The sequence below is a fragment of the Simochromis diagramma genome, unplaced genomic scaffold (genome assembly GCF_900408965.1).
Source record: "Simochromis diagramma unplaced genomic scaffold, fSimDia1.1 OVJJ01000753.1, whole genome shotgun sequence".
NCBI lineage: Eukaryota > Metazoa > Chordata > Actinopteri > Cichliformes > Cichlidae > Simochromis > Simochromis diagramma.
Window position 1 is genome coordinate 17,857,339 of NW_024387523.1, and position 20,856 is coordinate 17,878,194.

At 45.5% G+C, this 20,856-nt stretch overlaps 2 protein-coding genes across 8 annotated transcripts in view; both read left to right on the forward strand.

Annotated features, from left to right (window-relative positions):
- Positions 1-4,876: 4,876 nt before the first annotated feature.
- myclb (MYCL proto-oncogene, bHLH transcription factor b) lies at positions 4,877-11,609 on the forward strand. Of its 3 annotated transcripts, none has more exons than XM_040020402.1 (3): positions 4,877-5,201; positions 6,098-6,782; positions 8,529-11,609. In XM_040020402.1, exons 2-3 carry the CDS (start codon positions 6,146-6,148, stop codon positions 9,305-9,307), a joined length of 1,416 nt encoding a protein of 471 aa, XP_039876336.1. In that variant the 5' UTR covers positions 4,877-5,201; positions 6,098-6,145; the 3' UTR covers positions 9,308-11,609. The 3 variants fall into 3 exon arrangements, with proteins under 3 accessions (XP_039876336.1, XP_039876337.1, XP_039876338.1); XM_040020403.1 differs by having other exon boundaries at positions 4,878-5,201; positions 6,101-6,782; XM_040020404.1 differs by lacking the exon at positions 4,877-5,201 and adding an exon at positions 5,209-5,746 and having other exon boundaries at positions 6,101-6,782.
- A 1,040-nt stretch (positions 11,610-12,649) lies between these two features.
- trit1 (tRNA isopentenyltransferase 1) overlaps positions 12,650-20,856 on the forward strand; it is a 45,127-nt gene continuing 36,920 nt past the window's right edge. For 3 of the 5 annotated variants that reach the window (XM_040020397.1, XM_040020398.1, XM_040020401.1), the window contains exon 1: positions 12,650-12,859. In XM_040020397.1, coding sequence (XP_039876331.1) covers positions 12,701-12,859 — 159 coding nt within the window. In that variant the 5' untranslated portion in view covers positions 12,650-12,700. The remainder of the gene's footprint in view (positions 12,860-20,856) is intronic. The other 2 variants (XM_040020400.1, XM_040020399.1) reach the window with 2 other exon arrangements.

The following is a 20,856-nucleotide window of genomic DNA, read 5'->3' on the forward strand; positions in this document are numbered from 1 at the left end:
GTTTTAGTTAGATTGTTGCTAGCCACAGTGACTTCATAATATATCAAGCATAAAATAGTTCTATGTGCTTAAAAATTACATGTCGTAAAACTGAACTGACAACATGCTTTTGTAAAGTGTTACACAGTAGATAAACTGCAAATGAGTAATTTTAGCTCATTGGTAGGTGGTTGCCGGACACATATAGTAAATAAGAACCTTCAGTGGTCTAAGATGTATCTGCATGCCAGGTTTGGTTCCTCAGCTCCTCATCCTCCTCCTGTAGGAGGAGTTCACAGACAATCAGAAAAGTTGTGCATTAAAGTATTAACCCTGGAGAACCCATGGGGTCAGATCCGACCCCATTGGTTTACTAGGGAAACCATGGGGTCAAATTTGACCCAATGGGTTCTCCAGGGTTAAAGATTTGAGAAGATTTTCTGCATATACACTTTGTGGACATATGTCTCTGTAGTTCAATGTAATGAGCATCTGGACCAAAAGGCAATCCACTCACTCTGTATTGTGTGTGTTTCAGCAGGAGGTCAACACCATCCAGTGGGTAGCAGCTGTCACTTTTCCTCTCCTGTCTCACAGATTACATGAAGTGAATTTGCGGACGCCACAGACACACTAATGGTTGGAATCCAGACTAGGTGCTCACTGATCAGTCTGGAAAGAGTCGAGTGCAGTGGGGGTGGTTACAGAAATGACGGGAAGGGTGACCCAAGAAAGGGGGGTGGTGGTGACTTGTTTTCCCGTCTCTATGCTCACATTCCTGGCCATCATTCGCTATCCAACTCCATTTCATTTTTTTCTCTGGGGTGTTTATCTTTTACTTTTCTTTCTGCGATACAATAAATCCTTCCACTGACATAATTATCTGTTCCATAAATAATCGTATTCATGACAGAAGATGACTTGATTGGTGTATTTAGTAAAGAACCCAAACCACAGCATGTGTTATTTTCTGATACATCATTGCCAACTGCTAGGAAACTGAGTATATTGCAGCAAACGTATCCATGTGTAAATCTAATAAGTTCAAATAACACAAGTTTATTTAAGGTAGCCTACGCTGATTTATTCACATCCCACTAATATTCTACTAAAGAAATTTTCTCGCTCTCTTTGCATATTAAGTGTCATCGTTTTAATAATCTGCATATTCTGTATGATAAACTCATATCGTTTGCTGCTGCTCCAGCAACCCCATGGGGATCGTTGCGGCTTTATTTAATCCAATTTAATCTAATGATTAGAAGCAACCAAATCACATTGAAATAATACCCTGTTCTATGCACAGTATGCCATAACAAAAGCTGCAGGGAGCGTTTGAAGAAAAAGAATCAGATGTATATGCACTAGTTATGTGCATGAAGACTTACGGGAGGCGATGCAATGGGTAACTTCACTATTCTTTATGAGTCCACAGTACATAGATGTAATACTTCATTAGAAGTCAATGCAGAAGCCCCGCCCACCTGTTGTTTAAATTTATGAGTGCAAGGGGAAGCCGGAAAGATGGCTTTAGGGGGGAGAGGCTAAAATGACGTTTTTAGGTGGTGGGTACTCGATAACAGTGGAAGTTTCCTCATTGTTTACTTTAATGTTTAATAACCTGATTTTATTTTTATTTTCTTCAGGAACTGTCTTAAAAAAAAACCACTGTTTTTGAGCACTTTCCAAAGCTGTTAATACAATAATTCTCCAACACAAATTACTCCAAAGTGTAGATTTGTCTCTTCCCTGCTGACGCAAGCCATAGGCACTGATCCCGAATCAGTGGCCGTGCAGGCTTTAGATAGCTTTGGGCTCAAAAACAGCTTGGTTATGCACAAGAAAACATGCTGTTTTATATTAATATGTAAAGTGCATCGCAACACTATGAGTGTCCCTATTTTGGGAGAAGATAGCACTTAATTGGGACCTCGTGAGTAATAACATTTCAGTAATCCTATGAGACTGTCTATATGTATCAGTAAGATCAGTGCGCATCACAAGCTACTCCTCCTATTTTCATGCAAAAAGCTTCACAGATCCATAGGGGAACTGGTGCAAATGAGTGTTTTCCCACTGAGCCTCACCACAACACATCCATGTAGGGATCTGCCTTTTCCCCAAATCAAATTTACATACTGCAATTAAATGTTGTCTTTGAATAAGACAATTTCTTGTACATGTAAATGATGAGAACCACAGGGACTCCTTAAACTCACTTATTTTATCTAAAAAGACATTTCTTTGTACACTTTAAGGAGCGGGTTCTTGCTCTTATTCACGTTTGATGATTAATTCAAAGAGGGGAGGCAGATTAAACATTTCAAAGTAGGAAACAAGGCAGAGGGCAGAGAGGAATGAGATGAAAGCGGCAAGAGAAGGAGATATCAGGGCTAAGAGAGAGAGCGAGAAAGCGATGCAGATGGGGAAAACTGAGAGATTGCGGCCTCTGTTTCTCCAGTCTGTTAGTACTGCGTCTTTGTAGGGAATCTTCTGGGAAAACGGAGATATAACCCTCTAAAGTCTCCCGGCTTCATGTAGGGTCAAAATCTTTTGATCAGAGGTGACTGGGAATAAAAGGATGAAGGAGGTCATAGTGAAAAGTAGGCAGGAAGAACTGAAGACAGATGAATAGAGGATGAGTGACAGAAGATGGGGTTTGAGATAAAAAAAAGAAAAAAGAGGAGGGTGGTGTCTGCTGTGTTTGATGGGATGATGAGGTGGACAGACTTGGATTTCACGCTGTCTGCTTCAAGCTGGAGGGGCAGCTGAAGAGGGGCAGTTATGGGAAGGATGTTCTTCAGTCGTCGTGCTCAAGAGAGAGTGTGCAGGATGGTTTACTCCAAAATGGCACTAGCGAGTTGGTTTCATATGGCAAGAAAAACAAGTGTCAGCAGTTGTCCGTGTGTGTGTGTGTGTGTGTGTGTGTGTGCGTGCGTGTGTGTGTGTGCGTGCGTGTGTGAGACGCTCTCAGAGGGGGGGCTTTACATCATAAGCTTGATATTGATTACACAGACTGTCAGATGCACGGTCGACACCAGATACTGCAGCCATATGTCCACATGAAGGAAGTGCACACTCAGACGCGCACACACACACACACACACACACATCAATAACTGCTTGCCCTTCACTGTTGCTGAACTTGCCCATCCATATTATAGCCCTTTATTTTTTTAACCAGTGGATCTTTTTTACATCCCAACACATGAATCAAGAGTTCATACAGCCATACGATCTTACGTTGTGATTCACACGGTGTCGTGATCTCACATAGCAGCTGTACAGCATCTGCTCTGGCACAGTGCGCTGACAGGCCGGTTGGTAACCAAGTCAAAGCCAGAAGTAAAAAAGGAGAAGGAGAGTTTTTCTCAAAAAGTCTGAAAGCCAAGGAAGCTGTGACTTTAAAAGTGTTCTGTTACTTTAACCATACTGTAAAATTGGACAAACGGCTTTTGCCTCGAAAACAGTAACATCAAAATCGGAGAGCAAAATTATGCTAGCTTTTTTGTTTTTCCACAGTACCAAAGTAATGAAAATACTTAATTTAAAGTTAAATTCAGAGCAGCTGGTTGTGCAACCAACAGGAAGTTGCAGAGTGCCCTCTGGTGGACAAACTATGCAGCTTCAACACTCATAACACTGAAGGGTGTTTCCTTTCTCTCTTCTGTACTATTTACATTTTCATTTATTAGCAAGACTGAATTGGATGGATGGATGGATGGATGGATGGACGGATGGACGGACGGACGGATGGATGTGTTTACTTGGTTTAAATCTGACCCCCAGAATTTAGAACAAATGCATAAATACACAACAACAAAAACATTTAGAACCAGAGGTATTAGTTAGGGGGGTAAAAAAAAACAACCCAAAGCTGCTGTGACATTATTCAGTGAGGCAACAAAACCACCGACAGTGACTCCCAAAATATGATGATGAATTATGAGTTGATACACCACTGAATGATTTGTGGTTCACGAAAGTAAACACGCACAGTATCTCCTTCACCCCTCAGTTCTATAACCATGGAGAAGAGAAGAGATGGAAAAGGGTTATCACAAAGTGCCTTGTGAGCCAAATCTTTCAAGCAGTGTTGTTGCTAATTTGATTGTCAGTCATAGGAAGTGTTACTGACCGTCAGGTTTTCAGTCAGACATAAAAAGAACACTGAAATATACATGAGTCCTTGAAATCATCACAGATTTCAACGTGCAGAAAGCTTTGAACATAAGCTCAGTGAAACACTAAGAGCTGGGGGGTTACAAATCCACCCCCCATTCAACAGCTGGAGCCTATCCCAGCTGCCATATAGGGCAAAAGGTGGGGAACACCCTGGCCAAACAAACAATTACACAGCTGTTTATTAACTGCAATAAACCACATGATCAGCTGCCACCTGTTACTTCCAAAGAGAAACAGACACCTTAGCAAAGGACTGTCAGCCTGTTCGACTCCAACTTCCATGAGCCAAGCAAACAAACAAAAGAGGAGGAAACAGCAGCCTAAATCGTGCTTGTGTGTGTTTTCGTGTGTGTGTTCACTCAGCAGGCAATAGCATTTAAAAATTCTAAAGCTATGCAAAATGCCTGAGAGCCTCACTGCACTACACTCCAGCATATGGTATTTTTTATGTTTTCTTTTACACATGATGCAGAAAATCAACCCTTAAAGCTCTCCTTCCCACGCACATCCAAATGCTTGTGCATGTGCACGGACACAAATAAACACGCTCTTATTACGTGTGCGTAATTATTGCAAAAGCAGCGAGCTGTCACCTTACGAAATCTGTCATAACACTCAGCTCGCACTCTCGCTTTTGCGCTCCGGGCTGTTATTTTTCAGTGTGCTGCACCTTTAAACGGCGGGCGTGGCTCTCCTACTACGACCCGCCTCTTATGCAGAATAGCCAAGAGTCCTTCCCCCGGATCATATAGTGCAGCAGTCTGCAAAGAAAGTGACCATAGCCGAAGCCTATCCAGCCCTCTGAGCGGTGGGACCGCGACCAAACGGACTCGTTCACCCCCGATGACTGTTTACCACCTGAGAGAGACACCGAGCGCAGCAGCAGAGGGAGGGAGGGACGCTCAATTTGGGAGCAGATTGCTTGTAAAGGAATCACTGTGGCTGCTTTTTCTGTGTGTTTTTTTTTTTTCTTAGTGGTGTAATTGCGCACAGCGGATCCATGAAGACGCAGACAGGTTTTTCACTTTGGGCACCAGGTAAAAAAAACTCCTCACAGCTGACACCCAAACGCACACGTGGATGGTTTAGAGAATAAGTGAACCGCTTAAAGTTTTTATTTTAATTTTATTCGGAGAGGGGTGTGTACTGGGGGTTTGACGAATGGAAAAGCCGCATCTCCAGCGCGCCCGCTGCTTGATTAACTGATCGGCTTTTTAGACGCAGCTGAATTCCTTGAGCTTGATAAGGAGTCGAGCCGAGGAGGAGCCAAATAAAGTGCTTTACGCGCGGCTCTCCGGTCTGAGCAGCCTCACCGGGAGTACCGGGGCTGCTACCTGCTGCCTGTCTGTCCAATTAATCTATTTTCAGTCCCATTTTAATCGCCTTGTTTTCTGCTGAGCAGTCAGCGGAACACCCCCGCCCCCTCCCTTCAGTATCCTACTACTAAAACAGTGTTATGTAATGAGACAGTTGCGAAACTTTGAACTTCTCAACAGCTGCAGCAAGACTGGTGTTCTGGTTTTGGTTTGTTTTTGTTGTTTAAACCTTGCGGCGTGTGAGCGGAGAATCTTTATGCCTGAAAGTCAGTGTCTTCACCTCCACTACCACTCTCTCCAAATACTGTCTTATGGAGTCTTTACCGATTTGCAAACAAGGTTCTAGTGATTTAAGTCATCTGTTACACCTTCTTTTTTAAGGTGGAGGTTTATTTCCTCAAAGGCAGGTCGCTGTTTACGAGGATAAACTGCATCATTATCTAATAGGCAGCGATGCATGAAAATAGATGCATTATGCATTTACCACAGGGTCGGACCCCCCGCCCCCCCAATAAATAAATGATTAAAAACAAAATACGCACAGCGGTGTTATTATTTCTGATGCGAATGAGGCTCAGTTCTGATCCAGCTGCCGGCTCTCTGTGTGTGTGTCTCAGCAGACAGCGGGAACAGGGAGTGATTCACCCCGCTGCCTCCAGCCACCCATGCCGGGCATTAGCTCCACCGCGCCTCGTTATGAAAACTGGGACATGGACCACCTCGACCACTACCAACATTATTTCTACGACGACCACGACCCGGACGAGGATTTCTTCAAGTCCACTGCGCCCAGCGAGGACATATGGAAGAAATTCGAGCTTGTGCCGACCCCGCCCATGTCCCCTATCCGGGCGGTGGAAGGGTCGGGCAGGGTCGGACTGCTCTACCCGTCTCTCGGAGACAAGCTGGAGTGGGTGTCCCAGTTCTTGGGGCAGGAGGATGAGCAGCAGCATCAGCAGGATGTGCCGTGCAAGCTGGCTACGACCGGCGACTCGTTCGGGAACCTAAGCTCTATCATCATCCAGGACTGCATGTGGAGCGGCTTCTCGGCCGGACAGCAGCTGGAGAGAGTTGTAGGGGAGCGGTACTCTGCCTGTCCCGGGACCGGAGTGGCCGCTAAAGTCGCAGCCGGGTCCGCAGTCACCTCCCCCGGGAGGGTGCAGAGTGGCCCCGGTGACACTGTTGCCCTCGGCGGCTTGGCTGCGGACTGCGTGGACCCCGCCGCGGTTCTCACGTTCCCGATAACAGGCGGATGCAAGAAACAAGTGTCTTCTGGTTCCGAATCACAGAGCGACTCTTCAGGTTAGTAACAGGTGAAGCGCACTGATGTACAGCGTGAATGGTAGCTCTTTCTCTGTGCAGTTGTGTGTCACAGTGACGTTGAACAGGTAGTTCAGTGGCCATAGTTACTTGTTCTGTTTCCACCACATCCCTGTCATACACACACACACAGTACTTAACACACTGGAACTTCCAGACCCGCCCAGTCATGTTTTATTTAAGTCTCCTTTATTTGTTTGCTTGGATCAGTGACTTTTAGGTATTTTGTTTTTGAACTTAGTCATTTTTATTACAGTTTTATTGCTTTGGTCAGCCATCTTGGCGGTAATGGCTGGCATGGCACATGATGATGACTGCATTGCGTTACCTTTGGTGCATGCAACACATGCTTGAAGCCCAGAGAGCGACACACCCATCCAAACATCTGCTGCTTGGCAGGGATCCAGCAGACCAGCTGCTACCTCTCCCTGCTCCTCTCCTCCAGTCTGACTTATGATAACAATATCCTCTCTGCCGGCTCTCCCTGACCTCAAATTTGACATGAATTCAATAAAGAACACTTATTATTGGAACTTTATGTAACTGGGAGGGATTGAGAAGCCACCCCCCCTTAGTTATTCTGTCTCGCCTAAATTTTCCCTGAGACAAGACCTACTTTTTCCCAATTTTGTGTGTGGGTTTTTGTTTTTTTTTTTTTCCTCCCCACTCCCCCGAACCCATATGATCGAGTCTGGTATGTAGGCTGCCATGTGATGTCGAGCTCGGAGCGTGCATAATGGTGTGTGGAATGCCACAAAGGGAACTTGTTGCTGCATTCCTCCGCTCAACAGGCTCCGGCGCCAATTGTGTTGGGGGGTGTATTTGGGCCGAGCCAGCCCGGGCTGTGAATAGGAGCAGTGGGGGATTAGCCCGTTCAGGAGGGTTCAGGCTGAGCCTGCACAGTCCTTTTTTTTTTTTTTTTTTTTTTTTTTTTTTTTTTGGACAGTGTTGAGCATTTCATGGAGAGACGGGAGCTCTGAGAGGAGGAGAATGAGCCAGCCCGGGAAACAGATGTGTGTTTAAGCTTCAGTAAAGAGCTATTATAGGGTTACTCTGGAGAGTCCGTCCTGTATGCTTTTGTAATATGAGACTTGCTTTTCACATGAGTGCTGCTGAGGATAATAGCTGGGGTCGCCTTACTCCCAGCTTTGTGTCTGTCCCCTCTTCTTGCTGTGATGTTAGTTACTTAAGAGTGTGTTTTAATCTAGAAGAGTGCTGAAAGTGTCCTGGGAGTCTACTCGATTTGCGGGAATGGAGTAAAAAAAAAAAAAAGTATTTTATTTATTTCTTTTAAACCCTGTTTCCACTCTAGTAAATAGAGGAACAAATGGGTTTCGCAGCGCTGGATATTAGTCGGCTCATTTTAACAAGTTGAAGAAGCACCTGAGTGCTTCACAGCCTAACCTGTCTCTCCCTCTCATGCTCACTCTGTGCACATGAATGAAGAGGGGGAATTTCCACTCAGGGAGCTGAACTAATGCAGTGATGATTCAGAGCCTTGGTGAGAGTGTGTGAGTGAGGGAGATCATGCAGGTTTTGCGAGGCTCTGTGAATATCTTTTTCGCAGAAGCATTTAATTGGCCTGAGGAGGCGGGAGGCTAGAGCGAGCGTGTCAGTCAGGCTGCTCACCTCAGCTGGCATTTTAAGTCTTAAACGCTTCACTCTGTGTCTTTCTTCTCTTTGGACACACATTTATCCAGTTTCTTACCTTTTTATTTTCCCCTTCAGATGATGATGATGACAAAGATGAGGATGAAGAGGAGATTGATGTGGTCACGGTGGAGCACAAGCAGCAGCGTAAACCTCGCCGACTGGTGAACACCCGCAAGCCAGTGACCATCACAGTGCGAGCTGACCCCTTCGACCCCGGCATGAAGCGTTTCCACATCTCAATCCACCAACAGCAGCACAACTACGCCGCTCCCTCCCCGGACACTCTGCCGACAGCGCCCGAGCCGCCTCGGAAGAGGGTTCGGCAGGAGAACGCATCGGCTCAGGCGACGCCGCCGCCTCCCCAGAACTCTAGTTCCCACCAGCCCCGGCCCGGCCACGCCCCGCTGAATTTGGACAGCAGAAACCCTCACGTGACCGTGGCCAGGTCGGAGTCACCTAACCTCAGCGCCTCCTCTCCTACCTCCTCCACCTCGCCGTCATCTCCTTCATCCTCCTCATCTCACCCCCAGAGATCCCCTTCAAAGCCCCCCTCCTTCTTGCACCTCTCCAGCCCGCAGTCGTCCGACTGCGAGGACACTGACAAGCGCAAGGCGCACAACTTTCTCGAGCGCAAGCGGCGGAACGACCTGCGCTCACGTTTTCTGTCGTTGCGGGACGAGATCCCGGGCTTGGCGGACTGCCCCAAGACTCCCAAGGTGGCCATCCTGACCCGAGCCACCGAGTACCTGCAGCAGCTGCACGCCAGCGACCGGCAGAAGGCTCAGGAGAGGAAGCAGCTGAAAGCCCGGCAGCTGCAGCTGCTGCAGAGGCTGGCGCAGCTTAAGCGCTCCTGAATCTGACCCGGCACCTCACACGTACACTCACAGGACTGAACGGGACTCTGTGAGGATGAAAAAACACTAATGTTCACTTGGAATAGTGCGGGTGGATTTCATTTTTTTCCTTTTCTTTTGTTTGTTTTGTGGTTTGCACATTAGCTTCTGAGTCACTGACGAGGCCACAAGCCGTCATGACAGCAAGCTTAGGGACTGATGATCACACGGGGGTATCCATGGATCGGTGTATGCGTGGGCTTTCAGTTTTAGGTTTGTCCAGCCCCCCCCCAGCCCACACTGTCGCTCGTTACAGCCTGCCGCGTTTGTTTGACGAAACTGCCGCGACTGTGTCGTTAACTGCTGCACCGCCTCCTCGATTATGACAGACTCTTGTTGCGCTTGCACAGCTGCGACATCCCCCCCTGAAATGTCTTTGTGTACTTTCCATCACATGGCCTCCAAGTTCTTGATATCCAACATGTTGACCCTTTGTTTTTCTTTTTATCTGTCATTGTCCTCAAATCTCTTTCCCTTTCTTGTTTTCTTCACACTACTTCTAACCTCTGGCCAGCCAGAGACGCGGAGCAGTTAATGATGCAGTGTTATCATGCCCGTCTCGAACAGATGGTCGAAGTCCCGAGTCCTCTGCCTGCAGGTTCCAGATTGCAGCTTTCGGTATCTTACCCCCTCAATCGTCAGACGTTTCAAAAGCATCGGCTTTGCCCTTCTGTTTCGTAGCGTTATTTGGAGAAGATACAAATTTAGCAAAAATCCCAAGAATGTTCCCGCCTGTCTTTTCGTATTGTGCCATGGAGACCAGCCAGAAGATGAATGTCAGCATCCCTTAGTTAACTAAGAGAATCTTTTAGGACCTGATTTGAAATCTTTGTCCCCCCCCTCAAAAAATGCCTGTAGATGAAGCCCACTGAGGTTCAGCTGTATGTTTTTTATCTTGCTGTCTCATGAAGTCTTTTTTTTTTTTTTTTCTGTTTTTTGCATTGATGTAATGCCTTTAGAAGCCTTTCAGTGTATGTAGACTGTCCAGTTGGATGTTATGTATATAGTACACTTCCTGTACAGTCCCTTCCAAACCAAAACCAGAGCTGTCTACTATACTCGCCCTAGTTGGTTTTTTGTTTTTTGGCTCAAGCTTGCTGGCTTTTCAGAGACAACTCAAAGCTTCTATTTTTGTTAATAAAATGATTATTAAAAGGAAAAAAAAAAGTAAAAATAAAACACTTTGAACGTTGATCACACTAGTCACTTTGTCACAATGTTTTTCATTTGTTACTGTTTTCAGAGCCTCCTTGTTTTCATACTTGTGTGTTTCTGGGGTTTCTTCATTTGTTTAAATAATAAATCAGACCAGTCAGAAGTTTTTATACTATATTTTCCTATCAAGTTGTGTTTCAGTGTGAGCTAATGACTGTTTTTTGGTTAATCGCAGTGGACTGGGCTTTATTGGTGGTTTATGTGCTGAAAGTTGTGTATCTTGATTGGATACCCCACCACAAACAATTCGATCACTATAGCTGTAACGCTCTTAGATCTAGTGCAGGTGTTATGGATGGTGTGTGGACTTAAGAGGATCTACTGATGAAACTTTCGGCTGTGTGTAGCCTTGATGTCGATGCTTTCTGCTTTTTCTTTTTCTTTTTTGTGCAAGCCTGGTGCTGCCTGTTGTCCTGTAAGCCATGCAATAGGACACTGTAGCCCCGGATCGAGTACTGTAAACGATGAGTTTTATTTCCAGCTTCGCTCGCTCTCAGGAAAATCCATGTAGACTGCAGCTTTCGTATCATGGCTGTAGACTGTGCTTTTGGAAGGGGGGGGGGGTAACCTGTTATTATGCTGTTTGTAACAACCTCAGGAGCCACCACAGATGGGAGAAAGTGAGCTTTAAGAGCAGGAGATGAATGGATTTGGTTGAAGAATTGTGTGCTTTCCCCCCGCTTCCTCCTTAATGCTCATTAATTCAGCACAAACCACCAGTAAACCCAGTCAGGTTTTTCCCCCAGCAGGGTACACCCATGACAGTGGTTTACATAGTAGTAGTTGTTGTTGTTGTTGTGTGTTGTTTTTTGTTTTTGTTTTTTTTGTTTTTTTTCTTTTGTTTGTTCCCCCCCATGTGTGATGGTCACTGGTTTCTGCTGTAGCACAGTCATAGTAGCAGTGAATTTCTTTTTTTTTTTCTTTTTTTTTCTTTTTTTTTTTGGACCTTGTCTCAGCACTTTTCTTTTTCCTGTACCTCATAAGCCTCAGTGTATGAAGAGTAAGTCAGAAAAGTAAATAAATTCCATGGTTTGACTTCATAAATAAATCATTTGTCTCTCTTTCTTGAGAATAGCACAGAAATCAGACAATCAACAGCAGAAACGGGAAACGTATTCGCCAGTCAGTGTGGTTGCACTGATGTATGCACATGCAGTAGCGCTTCACAACATAGTCAGCTGGGAAAAAACAAACAAACTGAATGGCCATGGGGAGGTCTTATCAGCAGGAAAAGCTGCAAAATTTGAGAAAAGTAGAATTAAAAGTCCAAAATTTATGACATCCTTCACATTTTCAAAAGCTGTCTAGTGGGCCAATTCTGGCCCTCAGGCCTTGTATTTGACACCCTTTCTTTAAAGTTTTATTCTGGGGGTAAAGCTGTAAAACTTTTGAAAAGCTTTTCCTTTTGTGAGGTACAAACAGCATTGCAGTTTTCATAATTTTGGACTTCTACACCACCACAACAGACTTAAAATGAAACAACGATTTAATCAAAGTGCAGATTTGCACTTAAGCAGAGATAAAAGATCCTAGGGTAATTTGTGAACCCACAATATGAGCTCGACATGTGCAGCATCCAATTCTATTACACACACACACACTGTTTTCCATCAAACCACCTGTATGAGTGAACACAATCCCCCCACTCCTCATCCAGTGTTTGTTCTATGCGGTCTCCAGGGTAACGCTTGGTAGCATCTTCACCATGGCAATAAACATCTTTGCTCACTACTGCAGAGCTCTGGCAGTTTCCATAGAAACAGTGCCAACTATGCGGTTAAATGTATCTGCAAAAAGCATCGCACGGGTACCCTGAATGTAGCAACGAGTAATCTGATTGGTGCAAAAATACAGCATCAAAGCCATCTACCGTTATGATAACTTGGTTGCTGGTTAATTCGGAACTGGACGGAACCGGTTACTACCAGTAAAACCGTTTAATCCAGTCAATTTAATTTATACCAGCGACAAGACTGAACCAGTATAGTAGTAGTAGTAATAATAATAATAATAATAATAATATTAATAATGTTACAGCAGTAACGGTTCCCCGTTGCTCGGCAACAGAACCTCCCTCCTGTCTCCTGTGCTCACAGCGCATGCGCGCGGTCGTCAGCTGGGCGCCGATGAGGCAGCATCATGGCGGCTTCCACTCTGAGCGTGCAGGGTGCTCTGCGGAGAGCAATGGTCCCGTCTTTAGTGGTGATTTTGGGAGCTACCGGCACCGGCAAGTCTAAGCTAGCGATCGAGATCGGAAAACGGCTTCAGGGGGAAATAATCAGCGCCGACTCCATGCAGGTAGGAACACGAGGGAATGCGCAGGGAGTCCTTGACATGGCAGCCATTATGCTTTACATGACCCTCCGGTTGTTGAAATATTTGGAGAAAGGGAGAGCAAAACGTGAAAATAAATAAATAAATAAGGTAGATCCGAATTCAGAGAAGCAGCACGTCATGTAAGGTGGCGCTGACTAATAGAGAAGACGTAGAAGGCCAGATCAGTGCGCCAGATAGCAGACAATAGGAAAATAAAACGTCAAGACGTAAAATATGAAACTTCGTCAGACGGTCATTATAGCATAGTTTAACAGATGTAACGCTTACCTTAGAGGTCTTCGAGCAGTGGAGGGGTGAGTGTCTCAAAATGTGTCTGATCTGCTTTAGCTTTGGTTTGTAGCACCCATAGGCTGTATATAAAAGATGGAGGTAACCACCTTGATGTTGGTTTCTGGTTGCATTTTAAAACATCAGTGTTGGTACTTTGGCCCTTTTTGGAGGCAAACTTGACCGTATTTATTCTTCTATGGCTGAAGTGCACTGTCATCAGCTAAAGCTAGCAAGCGTAGTTAGCATAAACTGTGCAGGTGCAAACACAAAAACCTGCTAATTCGAGCTTATTAGCAGGTAGTAGCATTTCACCAAAGCTAGGTGCAAATCTGTCAGTTCTTTTCTGCCTCACATACCTCCTCTGATGTTGCTCTGAAAGTTGAGATTGTCTACAGAGAAACCAAAAGTTTCTTCATAGCCACTGTCACAATTTTGTAGCTGAATTTGAGAATGAGTTGGTTTTGGAGCCAACTTTAGATCATTAGAGGAGCTGTAGGTTAGCTCTTGGTTGTTGGATGGTATTATTCAGTAACATAAAATACATATACATATGGATCTCTGTATTATCAAGCTTGAAAAATACATATAGGAAGTGCTTAATAGATGTCAGGACTTCACTCAACTATCATCAATTTTAGTGAGGTGTTCATTTTTACTCATTTATTTGCAATAAATAAGTAAAAATAAAAATCATACTTGTGTAGCAGTGAAGACTATGGTAGAGAAGGACTTGTCAGAATGATATCTTTGGTTGGAACCTGTGCAGTGTTGCACAGCGTAAGCATGAATATAGATGAGTCACACCTGCGACCCAAATCTGGCCAAATTTCTGACCAGGCACCAGAAAGTTTTGTCCCTGCTTGCTGCAGCAGCAACTTTACTGCACCTTCAAGCTAACAAGCTAGCTATCAGAGGGTAACATCAAAAATGAAAAATGCTAATGGAGGCACTCAACCTTAAGAGAGTTGGGAGACAGAGTAGTTTGTTTCATCATTTGGAATACACACCAGCACTCATAAATAGTTACTGAGGATATATTGGTGTAGCTAAGGAGTGAGGAGTTTAAAGCGGAACTTGTACAAAGTGTGTCATTTGAAGTGGAGACGATAGGTTAAGGTAACACTTAAATATCATCTGGTTATTTATTGAATTCATTTTAATCTGATGTGACCTCAATATAGACTAATCAATGTTGCATCATTATAACTAAAAAAAGTAAAAACAAATATTATTTATAATAGCAATTATCACTTTCTTGACAGTTTATTGACCCTAACACAAAGCAAGTGTGGTGGTTTGCTAGTAGGCTGCAATGTTTGCAGTGGTGAACATTACATAAATGCTTAAGCTGAAAAGTAGCTGTAAAGTAACAAACATTTTAACTCATATTAGAAACGTTAGCAGGCAACTATTCATTTTGTTTTCATATCAAATTGGGTCTCAACAATCTGGTACTGTATTCTTCGGATCATAAGGCGCACCGGATTATAAGGCGCATTAAGCAAAACATAACAGTAGGGATGGGTACCGGTATCCGGTGCCATGATGGCACCGGTTCTGACATAAACGGTAGTAACCAGACCGAAAAGCAGCGCACATTTTGGTGCTTTTTTTCAGTGCTTTTTTTTCCTGAGCTGTGATACACTTTAGATTCTAGCCAATCATTTTACGTTTCCGAGGATAGTAGGCGGGTCCAGGTATGTACGTTCTTTTAGAGCAGAGCTACAGATTAAAAATGTCCAAGGCAAAGCGGTCAAAAGTCTGGCTGTACTTGACAGCAAAATATGCAAACTCAGCAGCCTGCAACAAGTGCTTTAAGCTGATACTGTGATACTGTCAAAGGAGGTAACACCTCAAATCCGATGAAACACCTGGCGACGCATAGCGTTTTTTTTAAAAGCCGAGAAATGCACCGTATTTGATAGCTTGCTGTGAGACCTCACACCAAGCACATCTACTGCGGGAGTGGTGCCTGTTTTCGGACCCGGAGTTAGCAACATCCCCCAAAAACACGAAGAGGAGAGTCCTGGCCCCTAGCCCTGCCAGTGTAGCAGAAATGATGACGGATGATGATGGCAGCAGCAGCCGTTCTTCTCTGCGTGAGTAGCTTAATGTTGTTCGTGTGTAATTTACGTTGAGTAGGCTAACCACGTTATTACATTAATGCAGGTAAGGTGAACTAGCAAACACCGTTGTAGTTACATGCGACTGTCTTCTTGTTTGATGGCAGATACTCCCTTCACCCTGGCCAAAAAGGCTAAAATGACCAAAGAAAAAGTGGAAAAGAGTTAAACATGAGAGGTTTTTGGACAAAGTTTGTGTTTTTTCCATTGTTTAAGTACTGCTTCCAGCCAAGAGTGATACCATATATGGCCCATAGCTGCAGAAAAGGCTAACATTGTTATCTTTTTACAAAAAACCAGCTGAACATGAGAGGTTTTTGGACCAATTTTGTGTTCTCCATTCTTTAAGCACCGGTTTGAGCACAGTTTAAGCACCGGCACCGTTTCAAAAGTACCGGTTTGGCACCGGTATCGGATAAAACCTAAACGATACCCATCCCTACATAACAGTCAGATAAGTCAAAATTTACTCAGCTCATTCTTCTTGCTTCCTCCACTTCCGTACCATTGATTCATTAATTAACTTAACCTGGGTGTCTGTTGTCTTGTGTAGTCTGGGAGACGATTGAATGTTGGGGTGGGTACAGTTTCCTCTGCGGTGGGGTAGTGTGGGCTGCCCCGGGTCCTGTGGGGCTTGGCAGTGCTACCGTAGGCCCCGGTCTGGATGGACCTGGGCTCCCTTGCCTTGGTGGGTACCAGAGGACGGGGGTGCCTACTGGGGTCAGCGGGGGAGCTGGCCCTAGGGAGGGGCATCCTCCCCTCCCTCCTTTTCCTCCCCATCCCCGGCTACCTCCCTCTTCCCGCTCCACCACACTCACCCACACAGGTAGGGCCTTGGGGTGCGGGTGTGTCACGAGGGTGCAGGGGAGACATTCCCCCCCCCCCCTCTGTCCCCTTCTGGCCACCTGTGCCTCAATTTTATCTCACAACTTAGACATCCACATTACTTACACTCTCATAACACACACATATATATAGGGCCTTGAGGGTGGGCACGTGAACGGCGTCCAGTGGACGGTCTGTGTATTCAACCCCACCTCTGGCGCCGGTGCCCACCTCTCAATTTTAAATCCATGTAGACATTGAGGGTTCTCGGGAGGGGCCGTGCTAACACCTGCTGCTCTCTGGCAGCAGCACCATGCTCTCCCTTGTTTTAAATGCACTTTAGAACAACACGCAGCAACACTACACATGAGCGGGAGGAGGGAGGTATGGGGTCTTCACACACCCCCGTTCTCTGCTAGCCATCGGGGCGGGGGGGCTGGGAGGAGATGTTGGCTGTCCAATTGGCCTCCCTGCTGCTGCGGAGCCTGGGACGGTCTGCTTGCCTCCACCGCGGGGGGAAGGGTAACATCTCTTGGGTCTGGGTTCTGTTTCCCCCTCTGGGGGCGAGGGTACCTGAACCCGGGGTATAGAGTATGTTTGGGGAGTGTGATTGTGTGTACATGTCCATTTATGTCAATCCTTACGTTGGGTGAGTGCTGAGTGTTTGTATATGTGTGCATGAGGGTGGGAATGCATGTACCGGCTCACTCCCGGTGGCTACCTGGCGGGGCCTGGCGCCTGTTGCTCGGTCAGGCCTCCTCCGGGGTGCGGGGGACCCTCGGGCCTCCGGCCTCTGGGCCTGCAGCTCGGTTCACTCTGGCACAGCTGGCTGCCGGCAGAGCCGGCGGGCACGCCGGTGCAGCCCCCTCTAGCTTCTGCTCGGTGGCTACTGGGTGACGCCTCGTCTGGGGATCCTCAGCCCTTCCCATGAGGGTGGCACGGATGCCCTCCGGTGGTCCTCCTTGGGCTCTCGCACTCTGGGGCCTCTGGATGTCTGGGGCCTGGATCTCCTCCATGCCTGCTTCATGCCCTGGGGGACGGGGCTATGGCTCGCTACATCCTCTTGCAGACCATTACATGTGGAAACCATTTGAATACAAGCGCACTGATCCACACAGGTGTGCACACGGATGTTCACTGCTCGTAGACTTAAATTACACCTTTCTTGGCTGCTACTTCAAAGCACATTGTGCGCTGTCTGTCCTGCGTGCTGCACAACAACATTGAATATTTAGTATTTACTGCTGTTTACACTTAGCTAGATTAATGCGATGGTGTTGTGTTTAGTATGTTGCTTTGGTTTTTTTTTTTTTTTTTTTTTTTTTTTGCTTGTTTTCTATTCTTCTCTCAGCAGGTGATCCAGGAGATTTCTTTTTTCTCCCCCCCTTTCTCACTGTCCCTCTCCCCTTCTGTTTTTCTTTTCCTTCCTCTTTCTTTCTCCCTTTCCTATCCCTCACTCATGTCTGTCCCGTCTGTAACATTTGAAAATAAAATATAATAAATAATAAAAACAAAGGTCGATCAAATGGACCAATACGGCAATGCCACGATGATCCATTTGGCAAAGTAAATCCATTGGGTATCCTTGTTGGTCTTCAGACAACAATTCTGATGGGTAAAGAACCAAATGGGACAGGCAAAAAAAAAAAAAAAAAAAGATTCATTAATGTTGAATTCTCTCGCAGCTGCTCTATTTCCGTGTGGTATGCGAATTTGCCTTATAATCGAGTGCACCAGATTATAAGGCGCACTGTTGATTTTTGAGAAAATTAAAGGGTTTTAAGTGCACCTTATACTGCAGAAAATGCGCTAATTCTACTGGAATTGGCCAGGACATCTCTGGTGTGGCGATATCCCTAAGCAGTCATGGACAGGCAGCAAAAGATGCTTCAGAAAGTTGAGGGATTGGAAAGAGTCATGTAGCAACCAGAGATCATATTTCAAATTAAAGTGGAGCCGTAAGGCTAATGAGTGAAACTGTAAAGTTTATTTCATGGCATAAAGCTAGGCTGTATTGTAAATGGACACTCCCTGATAGAAGGTATTTTTACTTCTTGTCATGATTGGGCCCACAGACATTTTTGGTTTTATTTGTAAAGGAACCATGTGCAACATTAACATAAATGTTGCTATTTGAATTATTGTACCTGTCACAAAAATGTTGCATAAAAAGTAAATCGCAAAACATCCACATACCCATAACCACCAATAAAGGGAAAAAAATGATGCCTCTCCAGAATCTTACAGTGGTGATATTGCAAGTTTATTATTTTCTAGTGATTTTGAAGTTTGTTTAATCTTAAGGTTGAATGGAGATTTGTAGAAATGAGTGCAAGGACACAATTAAAGAGTGACTGTTATGCTTTTACATCAGGAAATGCTCCACACACACTATGAGTGGCTGTTGTGTTCAGGCTTATATGTCCAGGTGGCAGCCTACTTGCAGAACTGTAATCGCATTGCATGCATTTTATTGACTTGGTGGCGTTGTGGAAAAACAGCTATTTTTGCTGACTGCTTTAACCTTTATGTGGACTGCATTGTACGTGAGTAGACTGAGCCGGATTTGCATTTTCAGGAAAATTGAAGCGTGCCAGAAAGTTGTTTTATGCCGACCTCTGATTTAGTTAGTCATCCATCCATTTTCTTAATTGATTATCAGGGTCGTAGGGAAGGAGGGGACTGGACCCTATCCCAGCTGTCATAGGGCGAGAGGCGAGGCACTCCCTGGAAAGGTCACCAGTCTGTTGCAGTGCTGGTGTAATTCTCATGAGTTTGCCAGCCTTTCCCCAACGTGGCTTTAAGACTGTTGTTCTGTTGGTGTCTTTCATGGTTAATACAGTCAGTATCACAGCATTGTATACTACACAGATATACCTGTTCACTCGAGTTGTTAAACTTCGAGCCGAGTAAAGGTTTGGTGGAGGTAGGTGTCAGGTAGAGGTTACAGGCTGGTGTCAGTTTTAGGGAAATGAATGTAAATGAGTGCAATGTTCTCTGCAGCGATGGAGGCACGCCTCTTTGTGCGTGTCTCTGTGTCAAAGCAGTGACATTTAAAATCTCTCACACTTGTGTCATCCCCTCACCTCTCTCTCAGCCCCACCCTGCCGTTTGGTTCCCAGGCTCTGTTACCACAGCAACCAGAAAGGCACATTCACTTAAAGAGAGAAAGCTGGGTGCTGGTTTGAGTCTGGTTCATGTTATAGAACAGAAATGCACAGAGGGGGGGAAAAAAATCCAGCTATCCACAGATGCCGGTGTCCTGCGGGGCTTTCTCTTATTTGGTAACTAATCACATCTTCCATCACCTTCCTTCCCCAACCCCCGTCTACCTGCTTCTTGATGTGCATTGTCCTTGAGAGCGTCTGTCCCTGTGGGGAGTTGCCTCTTCCAGCAGTCACCTGGTATTGGGCAAACTGGGTTACATTAATAACATTTCAGCCCAGAATATCTCGGCAACCAGCGGCCCTGGTTGGAGAGAAATTGTGGCCTAGTTACAGCACGGCAGCCCCGTCCGCAGCCTCCTTACAGTATCTGGCCTTGTTGCCTCCTGTCAGTGTGTGTGACAGCGAGAGAAAGCCGGAGAGACACGCAGACACGGAGCGAGTGAGAAAGTGGCTGCTTATGTGAGAATGGGGCTGTGTATAGGCTAGAGCTGGCCTGTGTTGTCTTTGGGATAGGAAACAGTCTGGGCTTGTTTGGGAGAAAGCAGCATTGTGCTGAGCTGGTGCATATTCAGCGCCGTGCTACGCCGGGCCCGGCAGCTGAGAGTGAATGGGCACGCTGTGGCCACTGGGAAGTGCCTATTGTCCCGTGGAGAATCGGTTCCCACACTCCCTAACACTCCTATTGTGTTCCTTCACCCCCCCTCTCCTTCCCTCCCGACCACAGCCCCGGCCCCCAGCCCACAGTTCATTGGACATGCAGGGGGATATTATTCACTCATTAAACGAACATGCTATCCATGGCAAACGCACAAGCGGCTCGCTGTACTGTCACTGAATGAGGCTCTGACGAGCAGCGTAAACCCTCGGTTCCCAAAGTGGGGTCCAGGGACCAGCAGAGGTCCTTCAGTAAGAGCATTTGGAATTGGAACAACTGATTTTAAGTTTCACAGCCTTCATTGTTCCTGTCATCGCACCGGGTGTCTGCAAGTCTGAGCTGTGTTAAATAGGCAGTTATTTAAAGCTCCTGGTGGTGCACAGAGAGAGAACCTCAGGTGCACATGTTCACTATTAGATTATTCCGGAACTGGGTTAGTAGTTGCATTACAGCATATCTTTAGCTAAATTTAACTGGACTTGATGCCCTTTTGCGTTTAATTTTCTGTGATTCCTTTTCTTGTACTGGTTGCAGAGATTAGATTGTACCATTTTTCTCCTTTTCTCTCCAATTTACAGGTTTCATTGACCTTTGATTCAAGTAAAGGTTCAATTAAAAAGGTCTTTGGGGGGACTTAAGTTTGGCTGTTTTAATTTGATCATTGATCCACTGTGGCAAGGGGATGTGTATGTGTGCACACATGCTTTCCTAAAAAGCTCTTTATAACAGAACCTTTATCTGCAAATTCTTTATTTATCAGGTAATTTGTGATAAATAACTGGTGATGCAGTGCTGGCTGGTAGTCTTTATTCTTCTCTGCAGCGCCAGGTGAACTTTTGTTCAGCCACACATGAACCAGTTCCCCAGCTGATGTTATGTCTGGTTCCACTTGCATGTCCTCCAGTTGGAGCAAGTCTC